Here is a 16850-nt window from a genome sequence, read left to right as displayed (position 1 = left end):
CATCGCAATACCATCGGTCCCGACACCACCAAGGCGAAATGGGTGATCCAGACAGGCGGTGCCGTTGGCAGGGAATCGCGCCGCAGGCGTGCCCAAGCTGGCCAAGACCCCATGGGAGGGGACGGACCCGGTCCAGGCCCTGGAGAACGGTGGGGGCCAGGGCCGTCCACTTCCTCCTGACGGCCCATGACGATCATATGAGTTGCCGGCCGGCCCTTGGTGATTCTCTCCTAGCGCCCGAGAGGTATCGGGACCGTGGATGACCGTGAATTCGGCATGTACACATCAGGTGTTGATGCTGGCCATCGTTGGGCTGTAATGCCACGAGGAAAGTAATGCAAGTTACACGCAAGTGACAGGCTGATGCTTCGCCCCCCACGATTGAACCGGATTAAACTGAATCTTTGAACCACGCCGAGCTGGGCTAGGATCTCGTGGGAGATGCGTGTAGATGGATGGAGTGGAGGACCTACGAGGACCCCGCCGGCCTGACCTAAAAGCTTCTAGCTGGGAAACCGCCATCAGCGCTACCTTCCCGCGAATCTCTAGCGACCAACCACGCAGCTCCTTCTTGATACAAGCTCCCAGCGCATCCGACCATCCTCACCTTCACCACAACCATAATCAGAGAAACATCCTCTTCTTCTCTATTCCCTTTCGTCCCCATGCCAAAATTGCGGGCCATGCTATGCCGTAAGACGGCGGTCAACCTGTCGCAATGATTGCGCGGTTCAAGGAGAGGGTTAACCGATACCCCTCTTGCTGCCCGAGGCTCCGACATCTACATTCATGCAGTTGGTCTGATATCCCGCTTTGATATTGTACCTCGAACGATTGCCCTGCTTTCCTTGATCCTGAACCTCTTGTTGCTCCTTGGCTGTGAGTTGTGTTGGATCCTTGCCTCTTTAGCCCGGACCTTTCTCTCCGGCACACATTCCCCGAGTTGCTGTGATGGCTCTCTGTTGAGGACCACGAGCTGGTACATGGAGGTACAAAGCTGCACTAACAAATCCCCCCTGGTTGCAGTAAAGCTCATGCTAGACTCGTTTCGGGTGTGTGTGCCAAGTTTCCTGTCCTCGGCGCCCTGAGCCACACCTCACGCCACGCCTCGCTCTCGTTTCACAAGTCACACTTGATCATGATGGGAATTACCTGCGTCCTGGGCCAAAGTCGACAGAAATTCCCATCCCAACTCATTATTCCCGACTTCGCCACTGACCTGACGCCTCAGTATGACGTCACCAGCCCCGACAGCATTGGCTCCCGTCCCCAGGGTCTCCGAGAGTTAATCTCTGCGCTACTCGCAGATCCCGCACACCATCCGATGATCTACTGCTGATGTCGCTATGATGAAGCTGTAACGCAACCCAGCAGGACTGTCATGGGACGCGCTGTTGCGTGGAAGGGTGGTGAGAGGCGACGTGCGTGCTACTTTACGCGTGCCCATTCGCCGCTACCCCGGATCTTCTTGAGCTGCAACTCCAGGTTTGACAGAAGCTGGCAGGCAGGCAGGGCAGGACAGGGCAGGGCCGGGCAACCTTGCCGACTGAGTTCCAGAAATCTGGAGCCTGCAGACCACCATCTTGGCGAGCGGCCGCCAGCGCGAGTTCCCGGTCGTGGCGACTTCAACAGTTAGTCGAACGTCCCCTCTATCACTCCAAACTCTCTTCAGTCAGTTGAAGGGATTGTGATTTGTAATCCCCTCGCTTGGTTGAGTAGCAAGCACCCTTCTTGCACGGCAATTCCAAGCTCCGAGTGGAATTACATCAGAATCGCCTCGATATTCTTGGGTACTAAAGTTCTCTCGACCTGGACCCGAGAGTTCTTTTCCCGAGAACCCTATCACGGCCGCGTACTGTATCTCCTCACGCCAAAGACTTGATCAGTGACAGACGACATGCGAGGTGCCCGAGGCAAACCGCGGAGAGATGGTGTTGGAGCGACGAGGCCGGATAGATTGGCGAGATCTTGCCCACCGACCATCCACTCTTGATCTTGACCTTGAGCCACCGGCCTCTGCCCTCATGCCATCTAAGATTCAGACATGCCAGGCCCGGCATGAGACCCTTGATGGCCTAGATGGACCCTGAGATCTGATTGGCGAAGCTCCCTTTGCAAAAGACAAAGTTGACTCTTGCTGGGCGCCATCTACAGCAGTAGGAAACCTCCGTCGAGGGATGACCAGAGACGTACACTGACTAGCGGGGGACAAAATACACGATACTGAATTGTCACCTCCATGATTCTCGTATTTTATGTCTCCCCTGGACCGAGAAGATGTTTTAGGTGAAGCACGCTGAACCCTGGCTGCCTGGCCCGGAACTGCCGAGTTGCTGCCAAGTTCACCTCGAAATAGATTCTTGCATAAAGTGACGCCTCGTCGGCGCCATGCGTTAGGTTATCTTCTGGAACCCGTCGACAAGGGCTCTGATTGATCTGACTCTTCTACTCGGCTGCACTACTGGTCAGAGGCACAAGCAAAGGCCAACAAGCCGCGTGGTCCCGCCGATTTGTTCACAAAGTGAAGACAAATCGAAAGCCAAGCTGGGCGGAACTGAAATGTCCGTGCAACTTCACATCGGGCCGGCCATGATGATACTTAATGTTCGGAACTCTCGATATCGCGGGGAGGCTTCCTTGAAGTTGATACTCGATCACGATAGGGCGCAATGGACAACTCGAGCATCCCCAACAAGAGGCGCTGGGGTTCAACTTTTCGATAGACCAAACTCTTGAGCGATTTATCAGAGCCATGTTGCATATGCTTTAGGGATTCCCGATGGCGAGTTGAAAAGATCCAATCGAGAGTGATTATGGGCATTTCACATTGCCTGAGTTCACACTTAGAAGATATGGGCAAGTCTGCTTGCGTAACAACTCACGCCATATCGGAGAGGTACGAACTGGCAACTACTATCCGTTGGAAGTCTAGTCTATGCTGCAGGATGGATTTCAGGGGCTTAGATAATTACACTGCAGAGCTGCATAGGATGGCATTGGCAGCTTGCTATGATATGATGACGGCATCATGTATTGATCTTCACATGTAGAGTGATCACACACGGAAATCTCAAGGCATTTGAAAGTAGCAATATTGTATCGTTGCTCGAGCTTCCTTCTACCCCTGAGGCCTCCGTCTTCCGGAGGGGGGTGGAGGCTTTTCTGACGACGTGGCGGGCTGTCCCTGAGCAACGATATCGGAGCACATCTGGAAACATGCGAACGGGGTCCTTTTGCTTGGGTGTGAGCCGCGATCAGATAATTTTCTTCTTTTCTTTTCGGTCCTTTACATGGTGGCAGTTGATTATGGCGATGTCCGCTTCGTGGCTTAAGGAGTCATCCGCGGTACGCCCCGACGAGGTCCTTCGGGATCTCGGTAGGGCTCATGTTGCGTAAGAGCAGACTGTAGAGGTTTCTATATACGGCTTGTAGGGCGAAGGTCAGAACCGAGGCATAATGCAGAGGGGCGCTCTATCTGCTCCTGGACAGTGGGCGCGTCGAGTCCTGCCCAGTATGTCTAAGTAACTATTTGTGACACAAAGCAACTGCTGCACATTCGAGATTGTATCTCTCCACGGGTCGCGTTCGGTCACACCATGGAGGTTCCAGGAATAGATGCAGTTAGGGCCGAGACCCCCTGAGAGGGGGAAATTCCCTCGCCCTTCGACCTGGTCCTCGATGCCATGCCACTGATCCTGCTGACGTGCAGTTGTCCCTCTGTAACTGTGAATGTATAGTTGGACTGTTCTTGGGCTTGGATACCATAAGCCGCGAGATTATCTTCCTGGGGAAGCTATCTCAAAAACACATCTTGTATATAAAACTGACGGGAGGGTATTGAGATTCCATCACGCTCATGGTTTGTTCATCCACCATCTGCTGCTCCTCTGCAGCACCAGCGATCAAAGAGAAGAGACTGCGTGGCACTCTGCTCTGGTATACATAGTGGAATTAGCCAGATGTTCAGGGTTTTTCCTGTTGTCCAAGGTTCCCAAATTGCTATATATGAAGTCTGCATAGTTGGTGAGAACTTCTACCAAGTACTTGGCGCATGGAGGCACTGGAGGCACCCGGGGAATAGAAACAATAACTATTTAGTTCAAACAGGTTGCGAGGAATTGTCCGCATGCTCTGGGATCGTTCCTGTGAGGGATTGAAGTCCTTGTATCTGTAAGCTCGGGTGGCCAGGCGGCGCACGATTGGCATTGATGTCTCGACCGTGGAAGAAATCCATGGCCCATTCGGCAGCGCGAGCACTAATCGAGAAGCCGTGATTAATGGAGAAAACACCACAGCTGACCCTGCTTCTATTTTTTCCATCTAGCATTCATCTTAAGCTGGTTCATTGAGGAAGCCAGGCAGGTAAGAGGAGGGCAGGAAATGTGTGTGCCTGATGAAGATGCCATTCTAACCCCGACATCGCCCTACTTCGGCATTCGCTAGAGCACAAACCACAGCCCTAATAGCTAGAGATATAATTATCAAGTCTGGCGACTCGACCGAAGAGTCTGGGATATCGGGGCTGGCGAAGTCCAGGCTGCCACATTGGTTGCGAAGGTTCTCAAAGACCTCGGGGCCATAAGCTTCTTCGAAGGCCTCGTGGCCATTGGCGATTTCGAAGTCCTCGAGCTCAAAGGGGCGCTCAGGTTCTTCGGAGCCCGGTGGCTGCGCTCGCCCCGCGCCCTCTGATCCCTCACCCATGACGATCTGGAGAGGAGTGTCTTCTGAATACGAGCCTATACAAGGGTTGTCGTGATGGAGTGATCTGGAAAGATGCAGGGTGGAGGTGAGAACCCGGCGTGTTCGACAAGACTTTGTCGGATCGTGGCATTTTCTTTCTTTCTTTGGAGTAGAGAACCCAACTCTCGTTTCCGAGCCTTCGCGCATCCCTTTCAAAACTGAGTGTAGTGTGAGATGGGCGTCGAGCCTGGCCGTCTCACGTACTGACAGACACGAGATCCCATATCCCTTCCTAGGTCACTCCCACATCAAATCAGGACCCTCTTTAACATCCCCGAAAACTTGGCCACGGGTACTAGATCTCGCCCGTTTTGACAAGTGAGGCGCGCTTAGGTTCGAATGCCTTCTTAACGACCGTGTTATATATGCTGCAGAAATTACACCGGTCGAAGTCGTGGGCCCAGAGGGCATTCCCAAGGAATCCTGGCCTCATAGTTATTGGTCTATGAGCTCCAACCTGGGACCAACCTGGGACTAGTGATGTATATACTGAGGTGTTGGAGTCCATTAAACGAAGAGAAACGGCGTCTTTTGGAAGGAAATTTGGACCAGGTGATTCCCCATGTAGTTGCTGGCTCTAGGCAAGTAAGAGCTATGAGAGACTGGTGATGCTAGACGGATATCCGAAGGCCCGATGAGTAGAACCCAACAAGGTGTGCCGAATTCTTGCCAGATACAGCGAGGCCTGGCATATATCTATTGACCACTGACGTCGAGTTGAGTCGTAGATCTTAGGGGAGGAGAGAGGGATCCTGAGATGGATGAGTGAAATAAGGGCGCGGGAGCTGGTACGGGTAGCTGGCGATCGACCGCGGCCTGAACCAGATCATGGTGGGATCCCTCCCACTTCCAGGTCAGATCCACGGAGTCGAACACAAGGTCTTCGAGGGTTTTCCCCAACTTCTTGGCCAGTGCCAACCGATCTTCATTCGTCTGAGTAATGATCGGTCAGCTCGTGAACCTCATGGAATCTGAGCCAGTGTGGATAGTACAGGACAGAGGCTTCGGGAGACACGTCCGGGATGGGGTGTCGCACATTCCCGGCCTCCCTCACTCCGTCCTCCACCTTCCGTTCGTAGGCGTCCTGAATGTCCAAGTACATAGACCATGATGGCCTGCAGGCCCACATTCAATGGCATGGGATCCTTGCTGTCTTGGCTCAAGAACTAGGATCTGGGGCATCAACAAAACCCATGCTGTAGGAGCTGGTAGCCGAGACTTAGGCGTGTCCTCCTTCGTGGACAAGAGCCGGTTTTCAGTGCTTGATGATATATATATGTCTATTCCTTGGGTTGGTATCATGTCCTATACCGCCCGACACTTTGCAGCTTACCGTGTTGCTGGTGGTACAAGGCGCCCCCCGAGGAAGCCGATGAGATTCTTTCGTAAACTTTGCTTTCTTTGACCCCTTCCCATTCTTGCCACCTCTCACAGGTGAGGTTTGGATCTCCACGGCAGGGCCACGATGAGTGATGGTTTTGATGAGGCCGGGGGTATACAATAGTGGATGTCATCTGGTGGCGGATCTGTTGGTGACATGATACGTAGAGCTATATATATAGAGTCGGGCGAGGACCAAAGTCCAAGGGGGAGGGTGTTGGAGCATGGGGAAGAAACATGCTGATCGATAGGGGATGAGGACGGGGTTCTTGTAGTCGTCCACACGTGGTGTTGCTTGCATTTGGATCCATGTCTGTCTGTTTGGTGTGTAGCACACATCAGAGATCTGCGATAGAGGCAATTGTAACAGCAGGTCAACAAGAGGCATCAAGGCAAGCTATGTGTAAAGTGGTCAAATAAGCAAACATATACTAGCCTAATTCAAGCTTTAATCCTCTTGAAGCTGGCCTGCAATGATTCATCAAGGCGAGGAAGAAAGGAAAGGAGAGCAAGATATGTAAGTGGAAGAATAGGGTAAGCGCACGTTACTGGTACAATAACCATGAACAGCTTCATTAGTATGTGTAATGCAATAGCTAAATGTCCACAATTTGAGATTGGATGGCTCAACATTGGGTATCTATGACCGCTATCCCCTGATGAAATATATCTACTCCTCATCCTCAGCGACTACTTCGGCCTCTGCTGACTTGTTCTTCTTCTTCTCCTTTTTGTCCTTTTTGTCCTTCTTCTCCCTCTTTTCTTTCTTATCCTTCTTGTCCTTTTTCTCTTTCTTCTTCTCCTTCACTTCCTCGGTCTTTTCGACTTCTTCCACTTCCTCAGGCTTCTCGACAACCTCATCCACCTCCATCTTATCCTCAACTTCCGGCTCCTCCTTCTTAGAAGGCTTGTCTTGGACTGTCTGCTGCTTCTCAGCAGCTCTTCCTCTTTGGGGCAAGGTTGACTCAACATGAGCATCAACCTCTCGCATCCAAATCTTCCAGTCTCCGCGCCGTGTCTTCCACATGTCACCCTTCCAGTTTCGCCACACGCTTCTGCCCATCCAGCTATCTCGAAGCTCCGCCTCGTGCTCGCCAAGGCGCGCCATGATGGCCTCCTTCATGTGGAACGGCACACTGCGCTCCTTGCCCTTGCTAGGCACCTCTGCGATGGCGTTGATGAGGTTATGGCCGAACTGCTGGACCGCAAGCTCGTGGATATGTGGGAGAAGGGAGCTGACGATGGACTTGTGGAAGGCAGGGTTAGAAGAGGGGGTTGCCAAAGCCGTGGTGAGGACAGTAACGGTAGGCATAGAGGTAGTGGCGAGACGGACGAGCACAGCCGGCTCAACAGCGAGAAGAGACTCCTGAACGCCCTTTACGGGTCCAGGTATCGAAAGGAGGGCCGTGAGAAGCTGGGCGCCGTGAGACTGAATAGCGTATTCGTTCTTAGACAGCTGCTGGACGTCCTTCTTCTTCTTCTCATCATCCTTGAATCCGCACAGGTAGGTAACCAAATCAGCCGGTGTCTTTCCACATCCCTCCTTGAGCCCCTTGTTGAGCTTCTTGATCTCGTCATTTGCGCCACGAGCGGCACATCTCTCAAAGAGAGTCTTGAGCACGTTGAACCTGGACTTTGTGACCAGTTGGGGCACGGTTGGCGTGATTTGCTCAACCGCTTGTACCAGATCATCTTTGCTGAGTCGGTTCAGTACTCGGATGGCTGCATAGGACGAAACATCATTTCGCACATATCCTTCTATCCGGGGGAGGAAAATGTTTTGGTTGAGAGCCTTGAAGACCTTGCCAGGGGCATGCGTAATGAGCGTCTCAATCAGTCGTGATCCAATCTGGTCGTAGATCATGCCGTTGATGAACTCGGAAGCCTCTGACGAGCCGTCGCTCAAGGACTTGGGAGCACCGGGTAGCAGCTGGAATAGGAGGGTCGGTCGCTCAGCATCTGCCTTTTGCTCGCCCTTGTTGAGCGTCAGGTCAAGCTCTAGCAGAAGCTGAAGCGTAGGGTTGCCCATAGGGTGTCTGGCCAGCACCCGCAGACTGGTCGCGTCCATACCCGCCGTCGAGTCCTGGATAATCTTGTTGGCCGCCATGATGAAAGAAGGAGGCACAGCCCTGAGGCCTTGGTTCGCCTCATCGGCGGCCTCGGCTCCAGAGACAGAGATTTTCTCCTTCTTCTTGCTCTTCATAAGAGTTCGTACCGAAGAGTCTTCCAATGGTCGACCAGAGAGGACGAGCAGGAGGACACGCAGAGTATGCGACGCAAACCGGTCCGTGATAAGATAGGACAAGCTGCCCTCCAGCTCGTCCAGCGTCGCCAGGAAAAGATGCTCCATAGCAGCCTCAGGCTTCTCAGCATCGCCTCCTGCACCCTTGGTATCCAGCACAAACCCAGAAAGCTCCTTTGTCACGACGCCCGCGGACCGCAGGAACAGGGCCTCGCAGCAGTGGCTCGCGAAGCGGTGCTGCACCAGCGAGAGGAAGTGTCCCGCAAAGGCCTCGAACAGGCGTTTCTTCTGCGCCGTGGTGGAAAGCTGGATGAGGCGCTCCATTAGCCGCGAGCACGATTGACTGCTGGCGAGCTTGAGCTCCTTGTTCTCGGCCTCCTTCCACACGTTCTCGAGGAAGACGTCGCGCTCTTCGTCCGAGGGGAATTGGTTCAGCTCGAGGAGCTCGTCGGCGCGACGGAAATACTCCTGCTCCTCATCCGCGAGCATTCCGAAAAACTCCTTCTCTCCAATGCCATTCTCCTGCGCCTCTTGTCCATCTTGGTAGCCGTTCTCGTCGGTGGTTCGCTGGCGCTTGAAGTCGTTCTCGTATGCCTCGTAGCTTTCGGCTTCCTCGCGTCGCTTGCGCTTCTTCTCCTCGCGACCGGTGCCGCGCTTCGTTCTAGGCTTGGGCATGTTGATTTGTGAATTCAAAGATTGTCGTGAAGTATTGAATTCAAGAGAAGTTTTGGCGGGGCGGTAGGTTGCTGGTCCAGAAGTTTTCCAAAAATTTCTGGCTCGAGATGATGATAAGGATTATCGATAAGATAACGCAGGAACAGCAATTGTCGACAGAGCAACTTGAATACAACAAAAGCATTTCATTCACTCAAGAATAAAAAGACATATTTCATATCAGAAAATCATTCTTTTCTTTAGTAGTTCTATACTTTTTAGTCTAGATCTAATCATAAATCGTAAAACGATAACATCTCTAGGCTCTTCTTGTCTAGCCAGCGAAGATCCCGGTCCTCTTCTTCTAGCTCCTTTTTATCATTCCTTCATTCAAGTCTCTTCTCCATGTTAAATGGAGACAAGTAGTTCTCATGCTCACTCGCGTCCAACCTCCTCGAGACCCTTGACAAGACCTTCGACGGTTCCCTTTAGCGTCTGGCAATTGACCACAACGCGGAAGAAGCTACCCTTGGGTCCAGGAGCATAATCAACCATGTAACCCCTGAGGATCATCTTCTCGACCATGGTCTTGGTTCGGAGAGTGTTGGCTTCCTTGTCCTCGGACAAGTCTCCACCAGGGGCGTAGTAGAAGCACACTTGCAGGCAAGGCGGGGGGTCCTGAGATACTAAGACAAAGTTGTCGCTCTGCTTGATGAGGTTGGCAAGGTACGCCGACTGTTCAAATGCGTGGTCAATCTGCTTCTCGAAACCAGCAGCACCGTAGTAGATCCAGGCAAGAGCAAGCTTCAAGCTGTCACCACGTCGACCACACTGAAGGGTCAGGTCGGCAAGATCCCAGATGTCACCGCTGTCGCTGGTATGGAACAGATACCCTGCAGCGGTGCTGTTTGCCTTGTTGAAGATGTTCATGTCGGGGCCCAGAAGGAACGAGCAAGTAACAGGGACGTTCATCATCTTGTGGGGGTTGACCGTCAAAGAATCAGCCAGGTGAGAGCCGTTCAACTTCCACTTTTGCTGCGACGAGAAGATGGCTGGGCCACCCCAACTGGCATCGATGTGCATCCACAGACCAAACTCCTTGCATATCTTGGAAATCTCCTCGAATGGCTCGTACGATCCCATGACAGTTGTACCTGCTGTCGAGTTGACATAGAAGGGTGTCTTGCCTTCAGCCTTTGCGCGGAGAACCTGCTCTCGCAGGGCGTCAGGCTTCATGCAGCCATGTTCGTCAACAGCCACTGGCCACACGCTGGAGGAGCCAAGGCCGCAGATCATGGCGCTCTTCTCAACCGAATAATGGCCATGGGCGCTCGTAAAGACAACAAAGTCACGGTCACCATTGCCGGATATCCTGCACTCGGGGAACAGAGTGTTGCGAGCCACGACAAGAGAAGTCAGGTTGGAAGCACTTCCGCCCTGGCAAGAAATACCACCAGCTCGTGGGCCAGTGAAACCAAACAAATGCGCCAGGGTCTTTGCGGTGGTCTTTTCAACCACAGTCAGGGCGGGGGAGACTTGGAATACATGCAGCTAGGGGGCGTTGGTCAACCATCCCTGATTGATAGACAGATAGTGTCACTTACATTGGTATTCAGGACAGAGAGAACCATGTCTGAAACCACGCCAACCTATTCCCTAGTGAGTATGCATGCCGTTGTAACTATGTGACGGATACACCTACCGCATTCGTGCTTGCATAGAGCTTGTCAAGGAAACCCTGGTCCCAAGTATTGACACTGTTCTGGAGGACTTGCTGGATGATCTCTAGGAGACCCTCCTTGCCTCTACCCTCGTTCGGCAAGGAGAACTTGACCCGGTCAACTAGTTCACGGGGCTTTTGAAAGTCAACCAAGACATTAGCCTCGCCCGGGGCAAGGTCTCCTGTGGCCCGCTGCGACGCTGCGTCGTCGGCAGCCTTGATGAAGGGTACAATGAGACCTCGGACAGCCTCGATGAGCTGGGTGGTGTGACGTCAGCGGCCAATCAGCCCAAGAGTCCCCCGTGATGGGTGTCTTACATCGTGCACTTCCTCAGCCCTACGGAGGGTGGTGGAGGGGCTCCCGTTATCGAGATGGCGGCCGTTGGTTGCAGTCATGTCGGCTAGGGTCGGATGCAGGAGGGGGATGTACTATGGATGTGGATGATGGAAACTCTACCAGGAAGCCCAGGTTGCGCACGCCAAAGAAGCCCAAAAAATTATGATACAGTCGAGATGAAGACGGTCAGAAGAAGTTGACATCGAAAACTCTAAGAATGGCGAGATGGACTATGACTACAACGACCAGAGCAAGTCTCGTGACACGAGGGATTTCCTAAAAATGTTCTACCGAGTCTTTACCGGATGAAGAATAGACACGGCCAAACAGCCATGAGGCCGAGCTTTGATTCGGCTCTAAACGGGCGACGAGTGAGTTGTCTCGATGAAGGATTCTATCCTCAAGGGTATGGAGGGTGAGTTGGTCATCTCTAAAAGGTAGGTAGTTAACGCATGGCTTGGCGGAGAGTCTGAGAGAGTGTCTGAGCGAGCTGAACTTGGTGTCTGTCTGTCAACCGTCAACTCGACTCGGCCGGTTGGCTCCCAACAATTCCGCGTCTGCCCTTGTCGAATCTTTGTTCGATCTTGACGAGCTGGGCCTGGTTTTCCCGTCATGGCATGATTGTGCATCATTTTGAGCACATGGAGTCCTGGATGTCGTCCTCTTTCACATGGGAAAAGTCGGACCAGATAGTCTCAGATCCTTGTCTTGGACCCCAGGGTTCAGGAGACTGCGGCTGTGGCCTCACCAAGATGGGATGTGATTCGCCTCGAGGCTCAGCCAGAGAGGGTGACCGAGTGAGTCAAGCACAGGGAAGCAGAGCTTCATCGTCCCAAGACCCAAGACAGATGCAGCCACCAGGTGTCGGTCGCATTGACAGATCGTCCTTCTGGAGCTGGTCCAGGCCCCTGACCCGTCCGTCCGTATCTCTCTGTCTGCCTCGTTTATACCTGATGTGATGATGGATGCGTCGAGAGTGTTTAGAACAAGGTGACCAAGCTTGGACGCTCTGTCCGTGCGCGGAAGTCAATTTACGCGGCTAGCGATAGAAAGGACGAAGACCATGTCGACGCGAGGAACGGGATCAAGACGCGGTACGCGGAATAAGGGAGAGATGGTGGTGTCTTGCTTGAAGGGGGAGAGGATGGTGATTGAGCAATAGAAGGATAAAAAAGGTCTCAGGTGGCAGGGCGTTGACTATCACAGTCTCAACGATGCGTGACCATCACATCGCTTGCAACCAACTGCCTAACACAGTTGACGCTGGTGGACAGGACAGCCTCGAAGCGCGTCAACCGGCATCGCCGTGACTTGTCTATCAACTCAACAACCCGAGTGTGCGGCATTATCCGGTCCCAAGTTGGGGGGAGGGAAGAATTGGGGATGATCGAGTCTATAGCATCAACCGCGACCCGCCCATCACCACCCTCACCGTCGCAGCTCATCTCTGACGGCAGGGCTTGACTTGACTGACTGCCAGGCGATGCACGGCAGCCAGCCTGGTATGCCCATCCCCACAACGGCTGCAACTCAGAGGTTTGAAGATTCCAAGCGAGGTAGGTGAGTGGTCGATCAACTGCCGTATCCAGGAACGAAAGAAAGCCAGCGAGAAACGCGCGTTGCATTTTTTTTGCATTGACAAGGGCGACAAGGGGCTCTCCTCTGCTGCTGGTTGAATGTGCCTGGTTAATAATGGAGATGCCTTGGTGTTGGTGTTGTTGTTGTTTATTTCCCCCACACACACACACCACACGCTTTTGACCGTTGGGATCTGGCACACTTGTCTTGGCTTGTTTTTTGGTGATTTGAAAGGGGAGCCGTGTAAAGCAGCGTCTAGAGGCTGCCCAACACCAACGCCAACACCTACGCGAGGTTCAAGCTAGAGCAAGCAAGCTGGTGGACGGACGTTTCAGTCGTCATTGTGACGGATCAGACTACCTAAACAGACAGAAACGGCCGCGTCAACGACATCCGGGAGAGAGAGCTCAGCTTTCAACTTGGTCCGAGTGTGCGTGTGCCCCTGATTTTCCCATGTGGTTGACGACTGTCATCCCTTGTTGTTGCTTGCCCACACATCCACATCCATCACGGCATGCCAGCTTCCAGGATCCATGTCACGGAGCGGAACTGGAGGATCGCAGGCCAGCTTACTGCTTCTTGATCAGAGTTTGACAAATACGAAATCAAGAGGCAAAAAAGGGAACAGATTCGAAAGAAAAACTCTTCAATGGGACCTTCACCAAGGTTCTAGGCCATGGCTGGTTATCCCCAACCGCCCAAAAGGAAAAAAAAGTAGCCCCCTTTCGGGACCACATTCTGGTCCGTCCACCGGAGACATCAACCAACTTTCTCTGTAAAAGAGAGAGAGAGAGAAGTGACAAGATGGATGCTGCCCAAAGGCCCAGAGAGACTTGATCAGTAAAAAAAACCCCTGCTCTCGTGCCCGCGCCCGCTCCGACGCCACAAACGTCCCGATCCCTGGTCTCTCTTCTTTTTTAGTTTGCTTTGCTTGCCTTGCTTCTCCCCTACTGGGTCCCCCTCCCTCCCAGCTCTAGCTTCCAGCACAGGCACAAGCAGCACAGCACGGGCAGCTCTTGCAATCCGTCCCATCCCATCCCATCCCATATTCTCGACTCTAACCACGGCCCTCTCAGCCGATTCTCCGCAAAAGAGAACAAGGGGTCACTTTACGAAAAAAGCAACGTTTTTCTTTTTCTTCCTCATTGTTTTTTCCTCTTCTCCCTTCTCCGAATCATCTCTCGACATCCATTCGCATTGTGGTGTGGTGATTAAGCTAAAAAATCAATCATCACAAGAGCTACAACACTCGCTCGAATTCAAGGGAGGCTAGGTAGTTTTGTTTGCTTCTGCGTCAGGCTATTTCTCTACTTTACTCCGTACCCAACCCAACGTCGGTCCATCCGTCATCTTTCGCCCTGGCCTGGCCTGTCTCAGAAAAAGCCCCCCCCCTCCCCCCTCTCTCACTCTCTCTTTCACCAAGAAACAAACCCGAACCGGGGACTCGAGGACTCGATAAACTTGGCTTGACCCATCCCATCCTTTCTTTCATACTCGACGCATCATATCACGCATACAAGGCGATAGCTTCCGACGACGCATAAACAATCACCCCACGACGTAACGATCACGATCTCTCTTTGCGCATTATCCCAAGGCCCCTTGCCAAGCTAGTCTGGCCCCAAAACATCTTGACGACGAAAACGTTTCTAGATAGACTCTAGAACTGGTCTCCACAAACGGCGCGGGCTGCGACCTCACGCGACGACAAGCTCTCCCATCGCGAAAGTTACCTACCTAGTACTGCGACTCCAAACCTAAATAACCCACGCCGCCCGTCATGACAGCTCCGACACAACCTCCCGTCCCCATCTCCATCACCATCTGCGGCGACGGCGGATGCGGAAAGTCTTCCATCACCCTGCGCCTCGTCCGCTCACAATGGACCTCCGACTATGACCCGACCATCGAGGACTCGTACAGCGTGACGCGCCGCATCGACGGCGTCACCTACCACCTCTCCCTAACCGACACGGCCGGCCAGGAGGAGTATCGCGGAATGTGGGCGTCCTCTAACCTCGGCGCCGACGCCTTCCTCCTCGTCTATGACATCACCTCTCGCGACTCCCTCGATGCCCTCCAGCACTTTAACGACCTCATCGACATGGAGGCCGAGACACGCCTCGACAACGCCGACCGCGCGCACCGCGCAGGCCTCCGCTCCGAGCCCCGCGCACGCACCGTCCCCCCAGTCAAGCTCGTCGCCGGAAACAAGTGCGATCTCCAGGAGAGTCGCCAGGTCCCCGCCGCCCAGGGTTTGGAGTGGGCGCGCAAGCGCGGCTGCGGCTTCATGGAGACGAGTGCCCGTCTCGAGGTTAACATCGAAGAGACCTTCGCCCTTGTTGTGCGCCGCGTCGTCGAGGCACGCCGCCTCGCCGACATGAGCCCCGACGGAACCGAGCCCAACGCCCGGGGTATGACCAAGCCCCTGACTCCACTGCCCACCGACAGCGACACCGAGAAGCGAGCCGTGGGAGTCCGCGGACCGAATTTAAACGAGGGCGACCGCGTCGGGAGGAACAACGGCGGCTTCTGGAAGAACCTGCGGTGCTGGTAAAGCTGTAAAGAAGGTGTGTGTTGTGGAGGGAAACCCCCTGAAAAGGACAGGGACGAAAAGAAGGCTGTTTCGTTTGTTGAACCCGGGAGGAACTTTTTTCAAAGGCTCAAAATCATCATATACCAGGGATACCTCGGCGTCAGGGCGAAGGAAGGGTTTGGCTTTCACGGTTGCGTTGTCTAGACGGGTTGCTGCACCGTCTACCCATCATGAGGAGTTGTATCTGCACGAGTTCTGTTCCCCCCCATTTTTTTTTGGTCTGGGTTGGGGATTGTCCTAAGTCATATTTGTCGCGAGTTTTGTCTTTTTCTGGTTCGGATCGTATTTAAGAATAGCAGATCATGTCCATAAAGTATTGTTTCCATGTTGGAGTTTGAAAGATGCGCTGGCAAAGCAGGGTTGACTCTGGTGTTTTGGTTTGCATTGATGGTTACTAGAATAATACATCAACTTGCATCAAGTTTGATATATTGGCCTACACGGGCATCGTAAGTTGGAACACTGCGTGGTATACGTCTGCGTGCCCATGGGTCAAACCTGCAACTGAGATCAACATGTCTGAATGATTTGTGAATTGGGAGATGATGCTGAGCGGGATAGCACGCCCAGGTCTACCTTGAAAAGCAAATGAGATGAAATGGCACCCCGAGGGCTGTTTCCCTCCTGTCGCCAAAAACGCCGACCTCTAGGTCTAGAATCAACAGCTTACCCTTCTACTTACAACCACCTCTCGACAGATGCGCCCTCACTCTTCAAGACTGTCCCGCCACTTCTTAAAGTCCGCATACTCGAGCGTCGTCTTCTTGCCCTGGTACCGCGTGACCTTGAGCTCCAGGTCCTTCCAGCGCCCCCGGCTACCCATCCAGCCCGCCTTACGGATAAGGCTGAAGAGAGTCTCGTCCTTGGTCCAGCCCTGCTCCGAGGCCACGTCCGGGAGGTAGGTGGATCCGTACCGGCGGCCCCGATCGTAGAAGGAGAGCCGGATGCCGTGGACACCAATCTCCCAGTCAAACATGTCGTCGACCTCCTCAAAGTCGGTGAGCAGCGTCACCGCAACCTGAAGTGATGGGAGCTCCGTCTTTCTTATGGGCGAGAAGCGGGTGTCCTGAAGCGCCGAGACTAGGGCGTACTCTGCAATGCCCTCGGAGAGGTCCTGAGCTTCAAAGGTGCCGATACAGCCGCGGAGAGAAGCCTCGCCGTCCTCCATGGTGTTCCATGTGACGAAGAGAGGGGCTGAGGTTGGAGCAATGGGTAGAGATGAAGTGCTGGTCGCAGGCGTCGACGCGCTCAGCGAAGTAGAAGAGGAGGAAGAAGAGGTGCTGGCATCGGGGACTGCAAGATGCTGTAGGGTGGGATCGTCGAGAGCTTTGGGAGCGCTGGCACGGGCCAGTTTCTCCTGGATCTCCTCGAGATTCAGAGCCTTCCGGTGGTTGAGGTGGGCATCGAGGGCCTCAAAGCACACGAGGCAGTGGTCTGTGGTAGCCATCGAAGAGAGGAGGGGGCTGGGCTAAGCAGTGAGCAAGTCAGGAGATTATCAGGGATAGAGCCACGCGTAGGACACGAGGAAGCAGAAGCGACGGATAATTGTGCCTCTGAACAAGAGCATGGGAGGGCGGAGAGTCTGGGAGCCGGATTCAGAGGC

At 53.6% G+C, this 16850-nt stretch overlaps 5 protein-coding genes across 5 annotated transcripts; 2 read left to right on the top strand and 3 right to left on the bottom strand.

The window, feature by feature from the left end:
- Nucleotides 1-683: 683 nt before the first annotated feature.
- Nucleotides 684-1339, top strand: NCS57_00585400 (uncharacterized protein; the record flags this gene model as incomplete). Its single annotated transcript, XM_053055762.1, has 3 exons — nucleotides 684-693; nucleotides 796-883; nucleotides 1027-1339. 3 exons carry the CDS (start codon nucleotides 684-686, stop codon nucleotides 1337-1339), a joined length of 411 nt encoding a protein of 136 aa, XP_052914717.1.
- A 5451-nt stretch (nucleotides 1340-6790) lies between these two features.
- NCS57_00585300 (Nucleolar protein 9) lies at nucleotides 6791-9097 on the bottom strand (the record flags this gene model as incomplete). Its single annotated transcript, XM_053055761.1, has 1 exon — nucleotides 6791-9097. Exon 1 carries the CDS (start codon nucleotides 9035-9037, stop codon nucleotides 6791-6793), a length of 2247 nt encoding a protein of 748 aa, XP_052914716.1. The 5' UTR covers nucleotides 9038-9097.
- Nucleotides 9098-9451: 354 nt separating this feature from the next.
- Nucleotides 9452-11132, bottom strand: NCS57_00585200 (L-aspartate decarboxylase dtxS4; the record flags this gene model as incomplete). Its single annotated transcript, XM_053055760.1, has 4 exons — nucleotides 9452-10567; nucleotides 10621-10665; nucleotides 10719-10994; nucleotides 11055-11132. The coding sequence occupies 4 exons, from the start codon at nucleotides 11130-11132 to the stop codon at nucleotides 9452-9454; spliced, it is 1515 nt and encodes a 504-aa protein (XP_052914715.1).
- Nucleotides 11133-14431: 3299 nt separating this feature from the next.
- NCS57_00585100 (uncharacterized protein) lies at nucleotides 14432-15208 on the top strand (the record flags this gene model as incomplete). The annotated part of the gene is made up of 1 exon (XM_053055759.1): nucleotides 14432-15208. One exon carries the CDS (start codon nucleotides 14432-14434, stop codon nucleotides 15206-15208), a length of 777 nt encoding a protein of 258 aa, XP_052914714.1.
- Nucleotides 15209-15953: 745 nt separating this feature from the next.
- Nucleotides 15954-16694, bottom strand: NCS57_00585000 (uncharacterized protein; the record flags this gene model as incomplete). The annotated part of the gene is made up of 1 exon (XM_053055758.1): nucleotides 15954-16694. The coding sequence occupies one exon, from the start codon at nucleotides 16692-16694 to the stop codon at nucleotides 15954-15956; it is 741 nt and encodes a 246-aa protein (XP_052914713.1).
- Nucleotides 16695-16850: the final 156 nt, after the last annotated feature.

The sequence above is a fragment of the Fusarium keratoplasticum genome, chromosome 4, assembly GCF_025433545.1.
Source record: "Fusarium keratoplasticum isolate Fu6.1 chromosome 4, whole genome shotgun sequence".
Classification (NCBI taxonomy): Eukaryota; Fungi; Ascomycota; class Sordariomycetes; order Hypocreales; family Nectriaceae; genus Fusarium; species Fusarium keratoplasticum.
The sequence above is the reverse complement of the archived record's forward strand: the minus strand, read 5'-3'. Positions and strand labels throughout refer to the sequence as shown.